The 18,658-nt window shown below is 37.8% G+C and overlaps 1 protein-coding gene across 1 annotated transcript; it reads left to right on the top strand.

Annotated features, from left to right (window-relative positions):
• Nucleotides 1-1,163: 1,163 nt before the first annotated feature.
• Nucleotides 1,164-11,702, top strand: LOC107551118 (PR domain zinc finger protein 2-like). Its single transcript, XM_016232613.1, has 7 exons — nt 1,164-1,216; nt 1,383-1,503; nt 1,897-2,000; nt 2,270-2,422; nt 4,455-4,581; nt 6,070-6,183; nt 8,290-11,702. The coding sequence occupies exons 2-7, from the start codon at nt 1,389-1,391 to the stop codon at nt 11,700-11,702; spliced, it is 4,026 nt and encodes a 1,341-aa protein (XP_016088099.1). The 5' UTR covers nt 1,164-1,216; nt 1,383-1,388.
• The last annotated feature ends 6,956 nt before the right edge of the window (nt 11,703-18,658 follow it).

Below are 18,658 nucleotides of genomic sequence, written 5' to 3'. Positions count from 1 at the left end.
AGAGGCCCCTTGTGTGTCATGCTGTTTTCTCCATTTCCTCTTATTCTCTGTAGCTGTCATCCAAACCTGATGACAATGTTCTACTTACCGTCCTGTCAGCTCTGGTTATTGCTCTATTCTTATGCTATGAGAAGAATTCTCTGCAGACCCACAACAAAACGCATCATCATTTGTCTAAATCTGTAGGATTATCACCTGTATGCCTGACTAAATAATGTGTGTTTTGAGGGCTATTTCTCAGGTGGTTGATTGGATATTAGGTGAGGCTGGGTTAATTACACGTGTAATGTCGGTGAGGTCTCCTGTAATAGATACTGTTTATAGTCTAACTACACCTGTTAGAACACAATTTGGTTTGAAAAACACCTTGAAGTTGGCTCCTCTTCACTTACTAAAACCTCTCAGAAGTTAAGATGCTAGAAAAGCAACTTGATCATTTGTTTGACGAATTTACTGAATGAATTATGTTGTAATTAAAAACGCTGCCATTGAAAAGTTTGGGGTTAAGATTGGGTTAAGATTTGTTTTTGTTATTTTAATGTTATTTACAATTTCTTATGCTTGCTAAGGCTGCAGCTGTTTGCTCAAAAAACTTTTAAAACAGTAATATTGTAAAATAGTATTGCATTTTAAAAGAACTATTTTTAATATATTTTAAAATGTGATTTATATCTGTGATGGCTGAATTTTCAGCAGATATTCAATCATTCTAATGCTGATTTGGTGCTTAAGAAACATGCTTTCTTATTATCAACGTTAAAAACGGTTCAGTATTTTCTGTGGAAACCATGATTCATCTGTTTCAGTATTCTTTGATGAATAGAACGATGAACAGCATTTATTTGAAATATAAATATTTTGTAACTATTTAAAAGATTTTACTCTCACTTCTAAAAAAGTAATGCATCATTGCTGAATTGATTTAAAAAAAAAAAAAACTTGATGCCAAACTTTCAAACCATAGTGCAAATATCAGAGACTTTGAGTTTACTGAAGGAGTATTTGCGGTTTTAAGCATACCTTGAAATGGTCTTTTCATGCTTTCAGCCTTAGGGATTGCTTGAGAGCAAGTCCCATCCTGCATCATAAACATAGAGGATTATTTTGTTCTACGTGGTGAAAATAACTGCTCCTATTTTCTGTTTTACAGAATCCATGAAATAAGAAAGGTCTTAGGAGTCTCAAAGTACAGTTGAGTGTTAAATGCTTGGTGCAGGTATGGTGAAACTATTTATTTTTTAATATCATTTAGGCTAAATGCTTTTTTCCCTGAAAAGTTCATACTTTTGCTCTAAAAGCAAGTACCATGAGCACTGCTTACATATGTTTATAGAGTTAAGGAACACATTGTAAACTGTAAAGTCCCCCCCCCCCTTTTTGAGCCTGTAATGGCTTTGCCTCAAGGAACATATGAAACCTTGGATGACATCCCAGCCCATGTGTGGAAGGGGCTGCCAAACAGCATGAAGCTGGGACCATCAGCTGTCAACCCCAATCGCATTGGTGAGCAACAGCATGGTTGAGCACTTGTAAATGACTCTGTTAACGAGAAGTTGTGTGTTCATTATTAGCATTAATATTCATTAGTATTTTATGCTTGATGAAAGCCTATGACATGTTCCAAATCTTATTTTGTTTGATGTTTGAAATCGAGAATGCGCAGCACGCTGTGGTGGTGCCCTAGAAATACACAGATAAATGATTAATATCGAATATGCTTCAAAAATGGCTCTCTGAGAGTGTCTCTGGAGATCTTAAAGTGGCTCATTCTGATTGAGGATTCAAGCTCAAAAACCCATCAAGAAAAAAAAAGAATGTATAGAGAAGACAATAAAGTTTGTGTTTGCAATGTTTGCTTACATAAGATTTCTCATGCTGTCCCATGTCTTTCTATAGGTGTCTGGGCATCTAGATTAATACCTAAAGGCAAAAGGTTTGGACCATTTGTGGGAGAACGAAAGAAGAGATCTCAAGTGACGAGCAATGTTTACATGTGGGAGGTACGTATTAGACACCACACACTGGAAACTCTAGTTCTGCCTGACTAGAAGTCTGAATACACTGATGAACACAAAGCTTGTTTGGACCAATATACACTACTGTTCAAGAATTTGGGGTCTTGTAAGATTTGAATGTTTATGAAAAAGACTCTTATGCTCACCAAGTCTGCTTTTATTTGCGGTATTCAAAAATACCGTAAAAACAACAACCCTAAACTTCGGAATAGCAGTGGTCCTTAATTAAATGCATTTTGTTTCATTATCATTAGGTATATTTTCCAGCCTCGGGGTGGATGTGTGTAGACGCCACGGATCCAATGAAAGGAAACTGGTTGCGGTATGTGAACTGGGCATGCTCTTCTCAAGAGCAAAACCTCTTTCCACTGGAGATCAACAGAGCTATTTACTACAAAGTGTTAAGGGTAGGTTAACCTTTAAGATGTGATGAATTGGTTTGAGTTTGGCTATGTTAGGTTATGACTGCAAAGAGCCTGGAGGAGATGCATACGGCGGAGTGGTTCGCTAGTAAAGGAGTTTTCAAACTTTTATATGTGGCGGACCCCCATAATAATATGATTCCCTCGCAGGGTACACTTTTCCTAAAATACTAATCGGCTGTACTACTCAAAAGTTTGGGTTCAGTAAGACTTTTTTTTTTTTTTTTTTAAAGAAATCAATACCTTTATTCAGCATAGATGCGTTAAATTGACATAAAAAATTTGACAGTAACAACTTTACATTATCGCAAAAGATTTCTGGGAACCTTTGAACTTTCTATTCATCAAAAAATCCATCAAAACTGTTTTCTTATTGATAATAAGAAGAAGAAATTGTTCTTGAGCATATTCGGATAATAAATCAGCATATTAGAATGATTTCTGAAGGATCATGGGACGCTGAAGACTGGAGTAATGATGCTGATGAGAATTCAGCTTTGTATCACAGGAATACTTTACATTTTAAAATATATTACAATAGAAAACAGTTATTTTAAATTTGAATTATATTTCACTATTCATGTCTTACTGTACTTTTTAATCAAATCAAATAACTGCCTTGGAGAGCTTAAGATACTTATTTTAAAAGCATAAAAAACATGAAATGATTAAATAATTAGCTTTAAATAATTAGCTCAGTGTATTAAAGCAAATGCATTTTTTAAAGTTAGCTAGTATCAACTTTAGTTTTTTTTTCTACCACTATTAATATTAGATGTGTAGCGGAAAGAGAACTACTAGGGCTGCACAATTAATCTAATTTCTAATCGCAATTACAATTATGGATGCCACAATTACGTAATCGTTCAAAGTCCACTTATGTTATTCTGTGTGCTCAAGGTATGTTTGTTTTCTTTCTACATGCTATCTTAAGGGTTTTTCCATTGTTTTAGTTTTAGTATAACATTATAATACCATTCATATTTTTACTTAATAATAATAATTTAAAGAAGAAACCAATCCGATGTATATTTGACATTTGAGGCTTAATACTATAGAAAAGCACTAAAGGTTTTTCAGTTAGTGTTTTCAGCTTGTTTATTTTCATATAAAAATACTGCATGCAGTTGCATCAAACAATGGTATGAAGATGTCATTCAATGTAAATTGTAATAATCGTAATTAATAATCACAATTACAATTTCAAGGGAATAATCGACAATTATGATTTTTGTCATAATCGTGCAGCCCTAAGAACTATATTCAGTTACATTTCCCTATTTTGTGCTTTTCACAGTTAAGTGTTGTTAAATATGAATGAGAATGTTGCTATTGAGCCACCACTGAGCAAGCAAGAGGCAACAAGTAAAAACTGTTCTTGAAAGTATGTACATTGCAAAGAAGGAAAAATGCACTTATAGCCTACAACTTTATGTATGCTTATATAAACCTGTATAAATTATAACCTTATATAAATGTATTTCTTACTGTTTAAAAGGGGCTGTTAATAGAATAAATCTCATGATTGTATTGTGATTTTGTTTTAAAAAAATTGCAGCCCCCTCAGGGTCCCAGTTTGAAACCCCCTGTACTAGTATATAAATGCACTCAAAGATAATGGACTAAATACAACGAAACTCGGATTTTAGTTTCATGGAACTTTGAAAAGTAGTAATATGTATGGGACTTGTATAGAATGATCGTAAATATTGCTTAAATGTATGCATATTAAACTTTTGTGAAATAGTTTCTGAATTTAGCAGTACAAATTAAAAATGTCATTTTTTTAAACACTTTTTCTACGTATGTGGTAGTTGATAGATGAACAAAGCATCTTTAACGTAACTTAAATGTTATCAAATTCCCATTCCCTTAAAGGAGCTGTCTGATACTGTACCCTAGTTTGTTATGGGGGTCTGTTTCTAAATGCCTGACAGAGCGTCAAGGCCTAGATAGTATTTCATTCTATGGCATTCCAAAAAGCTCGACTCTGATTGGTCCGTGTACTCCCCATCAGCCAATCGGACCGGACGAAGAACTTCTCGTGTGGTACAATGGGGAAGACAATCCTGAGATAGCAGCTGCATTAGAGGAAGAAAGGACTAGCAACCTGAGCAAGAAGAGTTCACCTAGAGCAAAGCGAGGTAAAATGAAAACACCGCCTCTTATTGCTCATACCTGGTGTTTTTTTTCTATAGATATATCTAACTGGTGTCCGGAAACACGTCTATTATGTGTTTGTTTGCGTTCGCAGTCGCTAGCTGGAACTAGCATGTTAGCTACCTGGCTATTCGCCCATTTCATACGAAGATGATTCAGAAACAGGAATTATGCACGACGTTCTGTTGTAACCAACTCAGCCCGCGACTGAGCCAGATGTTGACGAACTTGTGTCGAGCTATTCATTAGTCTGTTTGATGAGAAAAATATGAAACTGATAAAATGTGTTATTAATCCGAATAACTGCAGCAGTGGAGGACTATTATTCTGCTGCGTGATACTGCGGAAGAACTGATGAAGGCACGGTTTGATCTTCGGCTGACCAATCAGCAGAAAGGGGCGTTTAATTCCCGCCCACGTGTAGAAATCGAATATTCAAGCTCTTTATTCATTTTTCCACCCATGAACGAAAAACAAACATTTAAGCTGAATTCTCGTTTTTCCTGTTTTGCAAAAAAACGGGAAAACGAAAAAGGAGCCTTTTTCTAATTTTTCTACTTTCAATATTAAATAAAAAAACGAATGATCGAATGATACACGGATTTATCTGTTTTATGAATTGGTTTTTGTATAAGATGCTCCCAGATGACCTTGTCACAAGGACAGCAGCTGATAGCTGGTTTCTTTTCTTGACTGAGACAATTTCTGTGAACCTCTGTGTAAATGTGTATAAAGCCATATGTAATTTGACAACATGCCTGTTGTCATTTTCTCACCCTCAAATCACTCCAAACCTGTATGACCTTCTATCTTCTGTGAGGCACAAAAGGATATACTTTTAAGGATATATCAATGTGTTTTCCCCCCTTCATGTAATGAAAGTCTATGTTCTTCAGAACATCAGCTTTTGTGTTCCATAGAAGTCAGTCATACAGGTTTGGAATGTGGCATGACCATTTTCTTTTTGGGTGAACTATTCCCTTAAACTTAATCTACTATAGTCAACTGCTGTTCAGTAACAATTAATGCTCCCTACAGTTATGTAATAATGGTGGTGTAGATTTTATTATGGACATTAAATGTGTGAAAACAAGCATTTCTTTGCTTGTGCTGCAGTTACGGAGTAGTCAGTCTGGTTTTGTGGTGAGCTGCTCGTTTAGAAAAGAAGGCTGTGGCATACTTGTTTTGTTTTGGATCTTGCAGGTGGAGCTCTTTATTCTAGTTAATGTACCAGATGTTCTTCCAAAACTTTGTGCTTTACAGTTTTAAGTTTATATTTATAAACTTTTTATGAACGTTCAGTTTATTTTGTTTGAAATATTTATATACTTCTATGAAATGTCTTCATTTCATTGGATTCAATTATTGTAGGTTTTGACAGCCAAGATAAGAAACCTAAACCTAATAGCTTTTTGCTGGCTTTAGTAAGTTTTGAAAGTTAATACTAAAAATAGATCTGTTTCTCCCTAAAGCAAGGAAGAAACTGTCGGAAAAAGCCAGGCAGGCTGATTTGGGTGGATTCTGTGAACCGAAGAAATCGAGTGCCTCTGAACCCTCAATCGCAGAGATGCGGGACTCAGAGGAAGGTAGGTTATGCTCTTCATAAGCCCCTGGCAGGGATTTGTGCCATTCACAAGTATGTTTTGCTCAGTTATAATATTTTTGTTATGGTTAACAGTAGGATTGGGTATTGTTTGGGTTTTCTATGATACCGGTGCCAAATCAATACTTCTAAAATGGTACCGGTGCCTGAACCGATACTTAAAAAAAAAAATAATACAATTTTTTTACCCAAAATAGGTTGGATTGGCCATTGAGCGATTATATACACATTTAGGCCCAATTCCAATTCTATTTTATACCCCTTCTCCATGTCCCTTGAAACAGAGTGTCAAGGGGTAGGGGTGAAAATATTCCCCTAAGAATTGGGACACCACTACTACACCGTTACACGTCATCATACGTCATCTACCTCCTACAATACACACACCTATACTGGTGTGCATTAGAGCCTTACCGTTCTATATTAATGCACTGCTTACTGACACACACACACACACCTATATCGGAGATTGCGCAGCTCACACATCCAGGAGCAAAGAAACTTGTCAATGCTGCCTTGAGACTTTTTTAAATAACAGTTTAAATACTCGCTACATTATATTTTCCAGCAACGAGGGGATATAATCGCTGTTTTTGAAGTAAACTCATTGTAAAGAGAGATGCACAGACGCGCATACACGCAACTCTCTCTCTCTCTCTTTCTCTCTCGAATTGGCAGTATTTGAGAAAAGGTTTAGCGATTTCTAATTATTGGGGGTGCTAGCCCCCCTCAATGTCTATGGTGGTTATTGCCCAGATCAGACATGAAAATATGTTGTGGTACTATCGTGCAGTCAGTAATGATATGACATTAGCAAACTTTAGCGATTTTTTGCAAACGTTTCTTTGAATAACATGACCATAAATATGAACACACGATTGAATGTAACATAAAACAAATGATTACTTTTCATTAAAATCTTTATTAATGCCAATAATGCTTACATTTATGTGTCTTTGTTCGCTCTGGCAGCCATGTTGCCACTGTAGATGGTTTATGCTGAGATAATTCATTGTTTGAAGTGTGGTCCTGAAAAATCTTAGTTTGAAGGGCTATCTGGCCTTTCCCCTTACCCCTACCCCTCCAACCAAAAGAGAATCGAGACACCCCTACTCCTTCACGTGGGAAAGGGGAAGAGCTAAGGGGTAGAAATAGGATTGGACCTTAATGTCTGTTTAATTCATACTGTGAAAAGAAGCCACATCAGATCACAAAAGGAAGCAGTTGTGGAGTAAAAACGTTCGTGAATATTCTCAGTCGGGAAATAATTTTTCATGTGCGGTGCCGGTGATCCTTACATCCGTTTCGGAGAACCAAAGAACAAATATTTCAATCGAATGCTCAAGCATTTAAGTGGCACCGAAATCTGCGTTCTGATTCGGTTCTAGTACATACTGGTTACATAGGTATGGCACCGGGTTTCAGTACCCAAACCTTGTTAACAGTAGGACTGCAACCATCAATTATTTTGATAATCAGTACATGTCACTTATTTCTTTGATTTAATTATTTTTTAAAAAGCCAAATTTCATGTATTATTCTGTGTTTGAATGAAAAAAAAACATGTTATTCTACATCCTGCCCAAGGTTATTCTTCAAACAATGTGCAAATTGATTTGTTTCTCTAAATTTCTACAATTTATAGATAAGGATAGAACCATAAAATGAAAGTTATGTGCTAAATAAAAAATGCACATATCTGTTCAAGCACATGATATGGAAAACCACGTTAACCTGTATGCTTATGGATTTGTTTGAAACACTTAATATAAACCATTCTCAAGTTTGAAACAGCTTAGGGTATGCACTTCCTGCACTATGATCTCAATTATTTTTTTGATTTGTTTTGTCTATCAAAATGCATTTTTCAGTTCTGTAAAGACATCATTTGTGGAGGTTTTTATGCACAGCACACAAATCTGACTAAACAAAAATGAAATTAGTTTAGAATTATTTCTCTACCAGTTTTATGGATTAGTTCCAGCCATAGTTGTAGTGTTAGTGTAACAGAATTATGCCTTCAGATGAATGATTTTCAACTTCACTAGTGATTTTTAGTTTTTAAATATATATTTTTCTTGTAATTCAGGGATTAATGGTGAGGAAAGACCCCCTTCACCTTCAGAGTTGCAACAGGAGAATGCAGCTTCCCAGTCGTCTTCTACGGAAAATGAAAACCCTGTCCAGTCTCATACAACAGACATGAACCAGAGGGAAGGATTGGATGAGGAAAATGCAGAGAATGAAGGACAACTTCAGCAACCACAGTTAAATCAAAGCCCACAGCATCCCTCTAAGGTAGAATCAGTTGATGGGAATGAAAAGTCTCTCCTGCATTTATGCTCAGGCAGCCCTGCAGAAGAAAGCTCTGAGAGTCCGCTGTGTGATACAGAGTATATATCTTTAGCGAATCCTGAGTTGGAGGCCGAGGGGGATTTTGAGGATGACCCCCAAGGAGGAACGTACCCCTGTCAGCATTGCGAGCGACATTTCTCCACCAAACAAGGCCTGGAACGCCACACTCACATTCACACTACTTCAAACCATCAAACTCATACTTTTAAATGCCGGTACTGTGCCAAGCCCTTTGGCTCTCAGGTAGGCAGGCGCAGACATGAACGTAGACATGAAAATGGGAGTAAAACTTTAAATAGGCCCGGATCACTTAGCGGAACAACGTTCCTCCACAGTCCCACAGCACCCAATGATTCTGCTACCTCTGGCAGTGCATCCTCTCCAAGCCATTCAGTCATTATGAACACACAGAACCGTCCACCTCAGCAAACCTCTGACAGTTTGAAAAAAGAGCCTGGTGCTGAATCTGACCGACCTTTTATATTGAATGAGAATGGGGAGTCAAAAGAGCTTCATCCTTGCAAGTACTGTAACAAGGCTTTCGGCACACACACCAACATGCGCAGGCACCAGCGCAGAATCCATGAGCGGCATCTAATGCCAAAAGGTGTTCGACGGAAAGGTATGTTCCTGCAAGATGGCTCCTCCCATCAGCAGCAGCATGAACAAGGGCAGCCTTTTTCGCTCCAGGAAGAGTCACCAAGTGCCAGTCCACCACCAATTTATGTGCCCAGTGTGGAGACTGAGGATGAAGGAGAGAGAGAGGAGTGTATGGTTGATATCTCTAACAACATTTCTGAAAATCTCAGCCATTACATTGATGGAAAGATCCCATCTACAAGCACAGTGAGCAACTGTGAGTTCATTGAGGTTGATTCAAGCACTGCAGCGTTGTTTGGCCTTGATGCTCTCATTCTAAGTCCTAAACAAGTTACTCATGCTCTTAAAGTTGAAACACAGACTTGTCCAGTGAAAGAAGTTTCATGCGTAGCTCAGACAGCTTCTAAAAGACGAACTGCTACACCACCACTGCTGCCTGTTGTGAAAATGGAAACAGAAATGGTGTCCTCCTCTTCCTCCCTGTCCTCCCCTTCCTCTCAGTCCTCTTTGTTGGTAGGAAACATTTTCTCCCAGTCAAATGAAACGTTAGCTGTTCAGAAGGAGAAAACGGTTTATCTCTCTCCAAAACTCAAACAATTACTACAGGCCCCGGATGGTCAGAAACCAGCCATAGGTCTAATTACAGATAGCCATAGATTGACCACCCCGCTTTCCGTAACTTCACTGCCTGCTGTCCAAGGAAAGTTTAAAAGAAGAACTGCCTCCCCTCCCACAACTTCACAGAGTAGCCCGCCACAAATAAATGACAGCATAAGCTCTGCAACTGGGGTTTCATGCTCTCTGAAGGTGCCAAAGATTGAAAGCCATTGCATGACACATTCCTGGAGTTTGTCCAGCAAAGATCATGGGGATGCTGTGAGCCTTACAGGAAAAGACTGGTCTCCTTCAAGAAGTGGGGGGAATTCTTGCAATCAGCAGCCGCTTGACCTTTCGAATTCCTTCAGTAAAAAAGACAATAGTGTAAGCAAAGGCTCTGGAGAGGCTGTGCTTGACTTAAGTATGAACCGTAAAAGTCCCGTCGACCATGAAGTAAAGAAAAGTTCAGCCACACTAATGCCACATGTGAAAAGAAAGAAACCCAATACCAGCATTTTAGAGAAAGTCTTAATGAACGAGTATGCTGGCCTAAACTCACCTGGAGATGAAGGATCCAATACTCTTGGAAGCCCTGACGTTCTTTCATCTTCTGAGAGTGCCACATGTATTGGCCCCTCTAGTCCCGGATCAGGATCAGAGCGCCTTCCTTGTGAATCAGCCTCTCCTCCTTCTCTGACCCCTATGACTATTAATCCATCCTCTCCGTCTTCATCTAGTATAGCATCATCTACACCCCCTCCTCCAGTCTTACCCACTATCCCATCACCTCCACATTTATCATCACCTTATCTTCGGATGTCAGATGCCTCTTCACCTGCCTCTTTTCCTGTGTTGTCCCCTAAAATGCCCCCTAAGGCAGGTGATAGTTTAGAGGAAGTGTCGAATTCATCTGCTTTAACAGAATCATGCCATGATACATTAAATTCCATTGTTAATGAATCAGACCAAGCTGCTGAGCAGTTAGACCCTGCGATTTCTCCACTGCCTCAGGATGCAAAAAGACATTGTACAGCAGATTCATCTTTAAAGTCAGAAACACTAAATGAGGGCTCAACCCATGATTCTAAGCCTCAGTTTTTAAGAAATGCCGAGCAAGCAGGTTCTTCTCACCGAAAGTGGGATACTGCTTCTGAAACCAGCCAAAGCCATTCCTGTGAAGGAACTTTCCCTCAAGACCTCAATAATAAAACAGAAGGCCGACACAAATCAAAGTCTCCGCTTTCTACAGTACAATCAACTCCTGAAAAGGAGTCCTCCTCACCGACCTTCCTCAGAGAATTGCATTCTCCGCAGAAAAGTTCATTGGTTGATAAGTTGGTTGTAGAGGCTATAGTGAAAAAAGAGGGGGCGGTTGATATAACTGCAAATGGGGGTAACGCTTCACCTGGAACTCCACCCAGAAGTTCTGATGAGTTTGAGACACCAGAGCGGGAGACTTTTGTTAAGAGTTTTGTGTGTAACGTCTGCAAAGAGCCATTTCGCTCCATCAAAGACCTTAGTGGCCATATAATAGAGCATGCGTCAGAGTGGCCTTTTAAGTGCGAGTTTTGCGTGCAGTTATTTGGTAACGCCACTGCGCTCCTCGAGCACCGCTCCTCTCTCCATGGGGTAGGAAGAATTTATATTTGCTCCATTTGCTCAAAGGAGTTTGCTTTCCTCTGCAATCTCCAGCAACATCAAAGTGACCTACATCCAAGTCAGAGTTGCACTCACACTGCCATTGAAAACGGGAAGCTCAGACCTCAGAATTACACGGATCCTGCATACGCAAATGTGGAGAAAGATGCTGTTCTTTCCTCAATTGCTGGAGCTACCTCTGAGGATTCTTCGGAGGAGCGCAACAGTGACACTAAAAAGGTAGAAGAGGAGGAAAATGGCCATGAGGACCCTACAGAAGAACTATACACTACAATAAAGATTATGGCCTAAGTAAATGTAATCCTTCACAGGGAATGTTTATCATACTGAGGCTCTCATCTGAGAGGCTTTTTTGTTTTTACTTTATTGTTGATGTTTTTGTTTATTTTGTCATAGTAAATGAATCAAGCTGTTTGATACAGTCAGAGTGAGCAGGAGAAAAAAGTTTGCTGGATGTAAAAGGTATTCGACCTTCACCTAAACCAGCCAAAACTGTAAGCCATTTTTTTCTTCTTTTCTTTTCTCTGTACCTTTTGTAATCTACAGAATCTACAGCAGGGCTGCTGGCCATTAAAATTACACTAAAACTGCAACCGGGAATGACAAACTCTGTTCTGCACTTGCATGAAAATGAATTAATTGTTGTAAGTGCCATTATTACAACCCAAATTATGTAATCGTTTGCTTACATTTAGTGATCTGGTCAATCAGGTTACTTGTTTCTGAAGAAAAGCACTTTATTTAGGCTACTTTGCCTTTTATGGATATCTCAGAGTTTGAGGTGGTTTTACAATATGTGATAACACCTGCTTGAAAACTGTATGAAAACCGCATTAATTTTCACTGGTATATTATAAGCACGTTAGTCATAGCCTGCGGCAACCTCAGAAATTTGCTTCCAGTCTAATAAGACCTAGTTAATGTCGCATTATTAGTATAATTAGCCGTTATTGCCATGATGCCACCACAAGCACTCAGTTTCTTTGGTAACCAAGCATTACACAAACATTTTTATTGTTTCTCATTTTTATAAAATGGATAAGGACTCTTCTTTAATAGAACATCAACTGGACTTAGAATCCTTAGTGGTCTACCTCCTGGCAAGCTTTGAACTGATGCGTTTTCTGCCTTTGGACAGCGTAATCCCTCTCACTCCTAAGCCGTGTCATTTCCACTTTACCACCTGGACAATGAGGACAGGGATCTGAACAAGATCTGAATGCTTGAAATGTCTTTTTAAGCAAGGAACTTGAAACGATACTTCTTTTTCTTTGCAGAATTTTCATCTTGCAGTAGGTCTGTGCTGTCCTGCATTGATATATTTTTGGGAATGAAATGTTGACCGTGTTTTGTGATTATGAATAATAACTTTCACAAATGTAAAATGCATTGTTCTAATTGATATATTAAATTTTTTTTTTTTCAGTGTATATTTGATTTTAGCTTTTAGTTTGACACTAGGTAATCCTTCAGAAAGTATCCAGAGATACGGTACCTGTCGGTTTGTCAGAAATGTAGTCAATACTTTGGTTTGATCCTATGCATCACTATCTATTACCTGCATTGCTTCATGACTAATTTAGGCTTTTGCATACCTGTTTATAATAGTACATTAAGTTTTTTGTCCAGGCCCAATATTAGTGTTTAATCTGAATCACCTGACTTCCGAAATTAAACTTGATCTATCGAGAGCTTGATCTCTCTGGAAGAGTTCATTTTTATAGTGGCAGAATCTCATAATGACCAAATGAGAAAAAAGCCATTAAAGTGAAATACAGTTCTCTTCAAGGCTAGGTAACCTTGACTAAATACTCATAATAGCTGTAGGTACTCTTCCAACTGTCTGGCTTGCCAATATTCAAATGAAGAATTGAATATTGAGTGCAAGTTTTTTTTCCGTTATACAGGATAGATCTTTATGTAGCAGGCAAAGCACATCTTTTTTTGTTTCTTGTCCAGGCCCAATATTAGTGTTTAATCTGAATCACCTGACTTCCGAAATTAAACTTGATCTATCGAGAGCTTGATCTCTCTGGAAGAGTTCATTTTTATAGTGGCTGTCAGAATCTCATAATGACCATTAAAAAAGCCATTAAAGTGAAATACAGTTCTCTTCAAGGCTAGGTAACCTTGACTAAATACTCATAATAGCTGTAGGTACTCTTCCAACTGTCTGGCTTGCCAATATTCAAATGAAGAATTGAATATTGAGTGCAAGTTTTTTTCCGTTATACAGGATAGATCTTTATGTAGCAGGCAAAGCACATCTTTTTTTGTTTCCCCATGCCATGGTACTGTTTTTTTATGGTTCCTCCATGGGCCAATGCTGTGGTTTATGGTTCCTCAATGCTGTGCATGGGAGAGAAGAGGTGCATGATGCTATGCTCAGCTTGACAGGATGAAATATCGTCACACTTAATCCTGATTGCTGTGCAAGGTGGCATAGCCCTAGTCATAAAAAAACGCAGCCCCATGCAGCTTAGTTGTTTGATGCAGTACATTAAGACGAGGAAATGGAGCTAAGATATACATATGCATGGTACACACAATAAATTATTTTCCTTAATCATTTTGCAAGACCCATCTTTTATTAAACCCAATTAACATTTATTATACACAAAATCTTTCTGTTAAGTGTAATTTGAAATACTTTTTACCTCTGTAAAAATAAGACTGGAATTTCTCTGTGAACCAAACAAATCAAGTTGGGAATCATTTTTTAAAAATGGGCAATTGGTTAGATTATTAAAACACAATACAGTGCGAGTTTGCTAAAAAACCATGCCTTAATTTTGGCATTTGGTTATCCATTGTCAGATGCTGCACTGAAAAAAAATTGAACCAACTTTTACTGCAATATCGTCACACTTAATCCTGATTGCTGTGCAAGGTGGCATAGCCCTAGTCATAAAAAAACGCAGCCCCATGCAGCTTAGTTGTTTGATGCAGTACATTAAGACGAGGAAATGGAGCTAAGATATACATATGCATGGTACACACAATAAATTATTTTCCTTAATCATTTTGCAAGACCCATCTTTTATTAAACCCAATTAACATTTATTATACACAAAATCTTTCTGTTAAGTGTAATTTGAAATACTTTTTACCTCTGTAAAAATAAGACTGGAATTTCTCTGTGAACCAAACAAATCAAGTTGGGAATCATTTTTTAAAAATGGGCAATTGGTTAGATTATGAAAACAATACAGTGCGAGTTTGCTAAAAAACCATGCCTTAATTTTGGCATTTGGTTATCCATTATCAGATGCTGCACTGAAAAAAAATTGAACCAACTTTTACTGAAATATTGCTAGTAAAATTCCAAAACAATTACAAAGAAATGGCAACAAAAACATTGAAGTAAAAATACAATTTTGAAGTAGATACACTAAAATAGTATTTTCTTGTGAAACATACTACAAAAATCTGTTATATTTACAACTTTGAAAAAATCATGCGCTGAAAAAAATGGTGTAGAAACAATTTCAACCCAGAAATTGCTAATAAATCTTAGTTACAAAGAAAGGCAGATAACATACTGAATTAAACATGAAATTTTGAAGTAGAAAGACTAAAACAGTAGTTTCGTTTACAACTTAAAAAAAATTAGTTTTTTTTACAGTGGTGTGGCATCTGTGAAAAAATGTCATTTCAGAAGATTGAGATTTTTATTTAAACTCTTGTCTTGCCCTTGTGCCAATGAATTGTTCGCATTAAGACCTTGCATTAATTATATAAATGGTTTTGATTCTCTGTTCAGTTTTAACCTCAGATTTGCTGCTAGTTTTATTGCTCTCTGTATTGCTGCAAAATATTACTTAATCTCTATGTTCAGAGACCATTCTAAATATTGTTGGCTTACGTAACTAGGTAGGCTGAGGATGTTTGTGGTGCTGTAATTTATCAAATACCTTTCTGCCTCTGAGGGCAGCAGAAGAACAGTGAGACGGAGAAAGAGAGAGAGAATGATCTCTTCAGGCAGGAAAATGCATTGGAGGAACAGCTCTACCCTCCTCACCTTGACAGCTTACTATCTATATGTCTCCTCCGTTCATGTTCAAAAAGAATTTGATTTGAGTGAACCTTCAGTTAGACAGAGGGAATTAATTCCAGTGAGCACCAGCCACTCGGCATCTGCCTTATCTGTCAGTTGAAAGCTGTGAAACTCACTGTGCCTTCTGTCACAAGTCTAAATTTCAGAGTTTGCTCATAGAAAAGGAAGAAAAAGAATATAAAATGACCTACTCTTTCACCACTGTGGCACTGCAGGCTGTCCTTGTGTAAACCAGTCACCTTTCAACTGCATGACTAGCTGATGTAGCTGGATGTTACATAATATCAGGTCTTTTCTTTTAAAACAGGAGGATATGACTACACTTGCAGATCTTCCATGTTCTTATGGCAGAGAGCGGATTCAACAATCACGCTGACCTGACACACAGCTTTCATGGGAAAATCTGACAAATGGGGAAACGGCTAAAATGAATGCTGAAATGTTTCCAGCCAACGTTTATAGAAGAATGAAACTGACTTTTGTAGCAATAATTACTTTATTTATTCTGAAATGTAGCTAGATGGGTTTTTAACGGCTATATTGGATGAATAATTTGTTGCAAGGAAAATTGAAGGGTACACTTTATTTTAAGGTGATGTTACAGTATAATTACACATTTACTGAGTTATTATTACTATTACTGAGTCATATTAATTTAAACTTGCTATGGAGTTAAGGTTGTTTGGTTTAAAGTTAGTTGCTTATAATTACTGTTATTGTTTATAGTAAGTTCATGTAACTACATCACGTTAAAATAAAGTGTGTATATGTATATTGCTAAAGAATCAAATTTAGATTGGAATTAATTAGGCCTATTTGGAAAATGTGATCATTTTTAAGCATGACAGCGAAGATGCCAAGAAATGACAATCTTGTTGCATCAAATATAAAATATCAAACCGAATGGCATCTGCAAATAAATAATGCTATACTTTTCTCTAACCTAACTTTTCTTCGCCTTTTTCCCCATTTATTGATTAAACTACCAGTCTCAAGGTCATTTTACTGGATGTATTATATATTTCCTAGCAGGACTGATATTTTGTTATATAATGCACACATTCGTACATTTTTAAGTGTCCAAATACATTTTGGGGGTCACTGTAGGTCAGTACATCCCAATATCCCACCTATTAATATTTCTCATTGTATGCTAATTGATATTTTTCCACCGTTGGGTGAGTTACCCAAAATGAACTATCCTTTTCAACCTCTCCTCACTCCTCCACAGGGGGAGGAATTAAAAAGCAGAGCTGCAAGATTTGCAAAAAAAACCCAAATCTTTTCCCTGCAGCAGCGCTTCTTACAAAACAGATCGTCGAGTTGAAGGGAGAGAGAAGAGAAAGCAAGAAATGAAAGGGAGGGGTAGAGCAGAGGCAGAGGGAGGAGAGAAGAGGGCACACGCACCCGATCAGAGCACAACAAACGCCAGTCCACCCTGAGCCTGGGGGAAGTGAAGGTTTCTCACTCATAGTCAGCAGGACAGAGTACACCGGAGAAGCCTGCCAGCGAGGCACAACCTCAACGCATGGTCACAGAGCAGCAGGAAAAGGCAAGACATCATTGCTCTGATTCTCTCTCTCTTTCAAGCTCGCTCTCCGCACACACTCTCACTCATTCTCCTTGACACAGACACACTCCCTCATTATCTTGCATGTGATTGAGGCTATTGCTCTCCGTCCCGAGCAGAAACCTCTGTGCTATTCTTACACAGCTGCAACGTTGCTCCAGCTTCTGTTCTCAAAGGGGACGGACAACAAACCGGTGCTTTTCTGCGTGGCGTGTCATTCCGAATTCTAGTGGGACATCCCAACCATGGAGGACACTCTCACTTGTACACCCACCACCTTTTCCCAGGTCTTCGGCCGCCAAGGACAGCTGATGCAAGCTAGTAAGTACCTGAGATCTGTCACATTGGGTCCGAAAAACATGTGCTTTGCAGGGTTTTGCCAGTTTGAAAGCCTTGGTGTGGTGAATATGAAATGGACAAGTCTCGGCTGAGTGCTTGCTTATGTTCTGTGAAAGCTCTGCTGTTGAGACCATGGTCCACTGCAAATCCTGATCTCTTGGTTTAGGCACCCAGCATGCATTTAGAAAACCAGCTTTTCTTCCCCGCTGCTTTCAGCCCGCTAATGATCTGCACACAGTCATGAAATGTGTCTGCGGGTGTGTGTGTGTCTCATCTTGCTTATGGATGTAGTGATCTTAATAAGTCAGTCATGAGGGCTGGGGCTGAAAGGGGAACATGAAAGTTGTGTTCTGAGACTAACTCCGTTTTTGCAGGGTAGAGTGAACCTCACCAGTGTAATTCTGAAACAGTGCAATAATTCCTTGACAGCTTCATAAATATTGTGCTCCTAAGCATTGATGAATTATGTCTCACAGATTGTACTTCTGCATCTAATGACTTTATACAGGTTTTGTGGGGTAGTGGCTTGCAAAAGTGTACCAAAATATTTCCGGTCCTCCTCTTAATTTAGAATGACCACAGATGGAAACTAGTGACAAATTAACACATGACAACTCGTAACTTCAAATGAAACCCATGTAACATATTCAAACTTAGTATAGATAATATAGACTTATTATATATAATATATAAAATCTTTAATTTATTTGCATAAAATCTTTAATATTTGAGATTTAATATACATGCATTGTATGATTTTATTTACGTGCCAAAATATAAACTGATCACACACTCTTGTGCCATTAAAATAAAATTGAACATTTTTAAATAATATTCACATATTTTAATTTATTTGACTTATAAAGGACTGTGATTAAAACCATTCTTATATTTATAGTAATTATTTTATTTCTTTTTAATAATTCATCAGTGCCTAGGGCAATCTATATGAAGCTGTGAAGGAATTATTGTACTGTTTTAAAATTACATTTAACATAATGTCAGGTAATGATTGCTTTTATCTTTGATAAAATTATTTAGTGTACTTTCATAATGTTTTCGCAGACATCTCTGGCCTATATCAATATTTTATATTAGCTTCTAGCAGATTTTATTCTCATGTCAAAGTTGCAGCTTAGATGTCGGTGGAGCAATTGAATTAAGAAGACTTGCAGCAGGATGCAATTATTCAAACAGCAGTTTGTAAATGACCGAGATACTAGCGGTAATGGCAATCCAAGCAGATTTTAATTTGATGCTTATTTCGACGTCTCTACACAT

Source organism: Sinocyclocheilus grahami, unplaced genomic scaffold, assembly GCF_001515645.1.
Source record: "Sinocyclocheilus grahami isolate Dianchi unplaced genomic scaffold, SAMN03320097.WGS_v1.1 scaffold415.1, whole genome shotgun sequence".
Classification (NCBI taxonomy): domain Eukaryota; kingdom Metazoa; phylum Chordata; class Actinopteri; order Cypriniformes; family Cyprinidae; genus Sinocyclocheilus; species Sinocyclocheilus grahami.
This window is presented reverse-complemented; position numbering and strand designations above follow the sequence as displayed.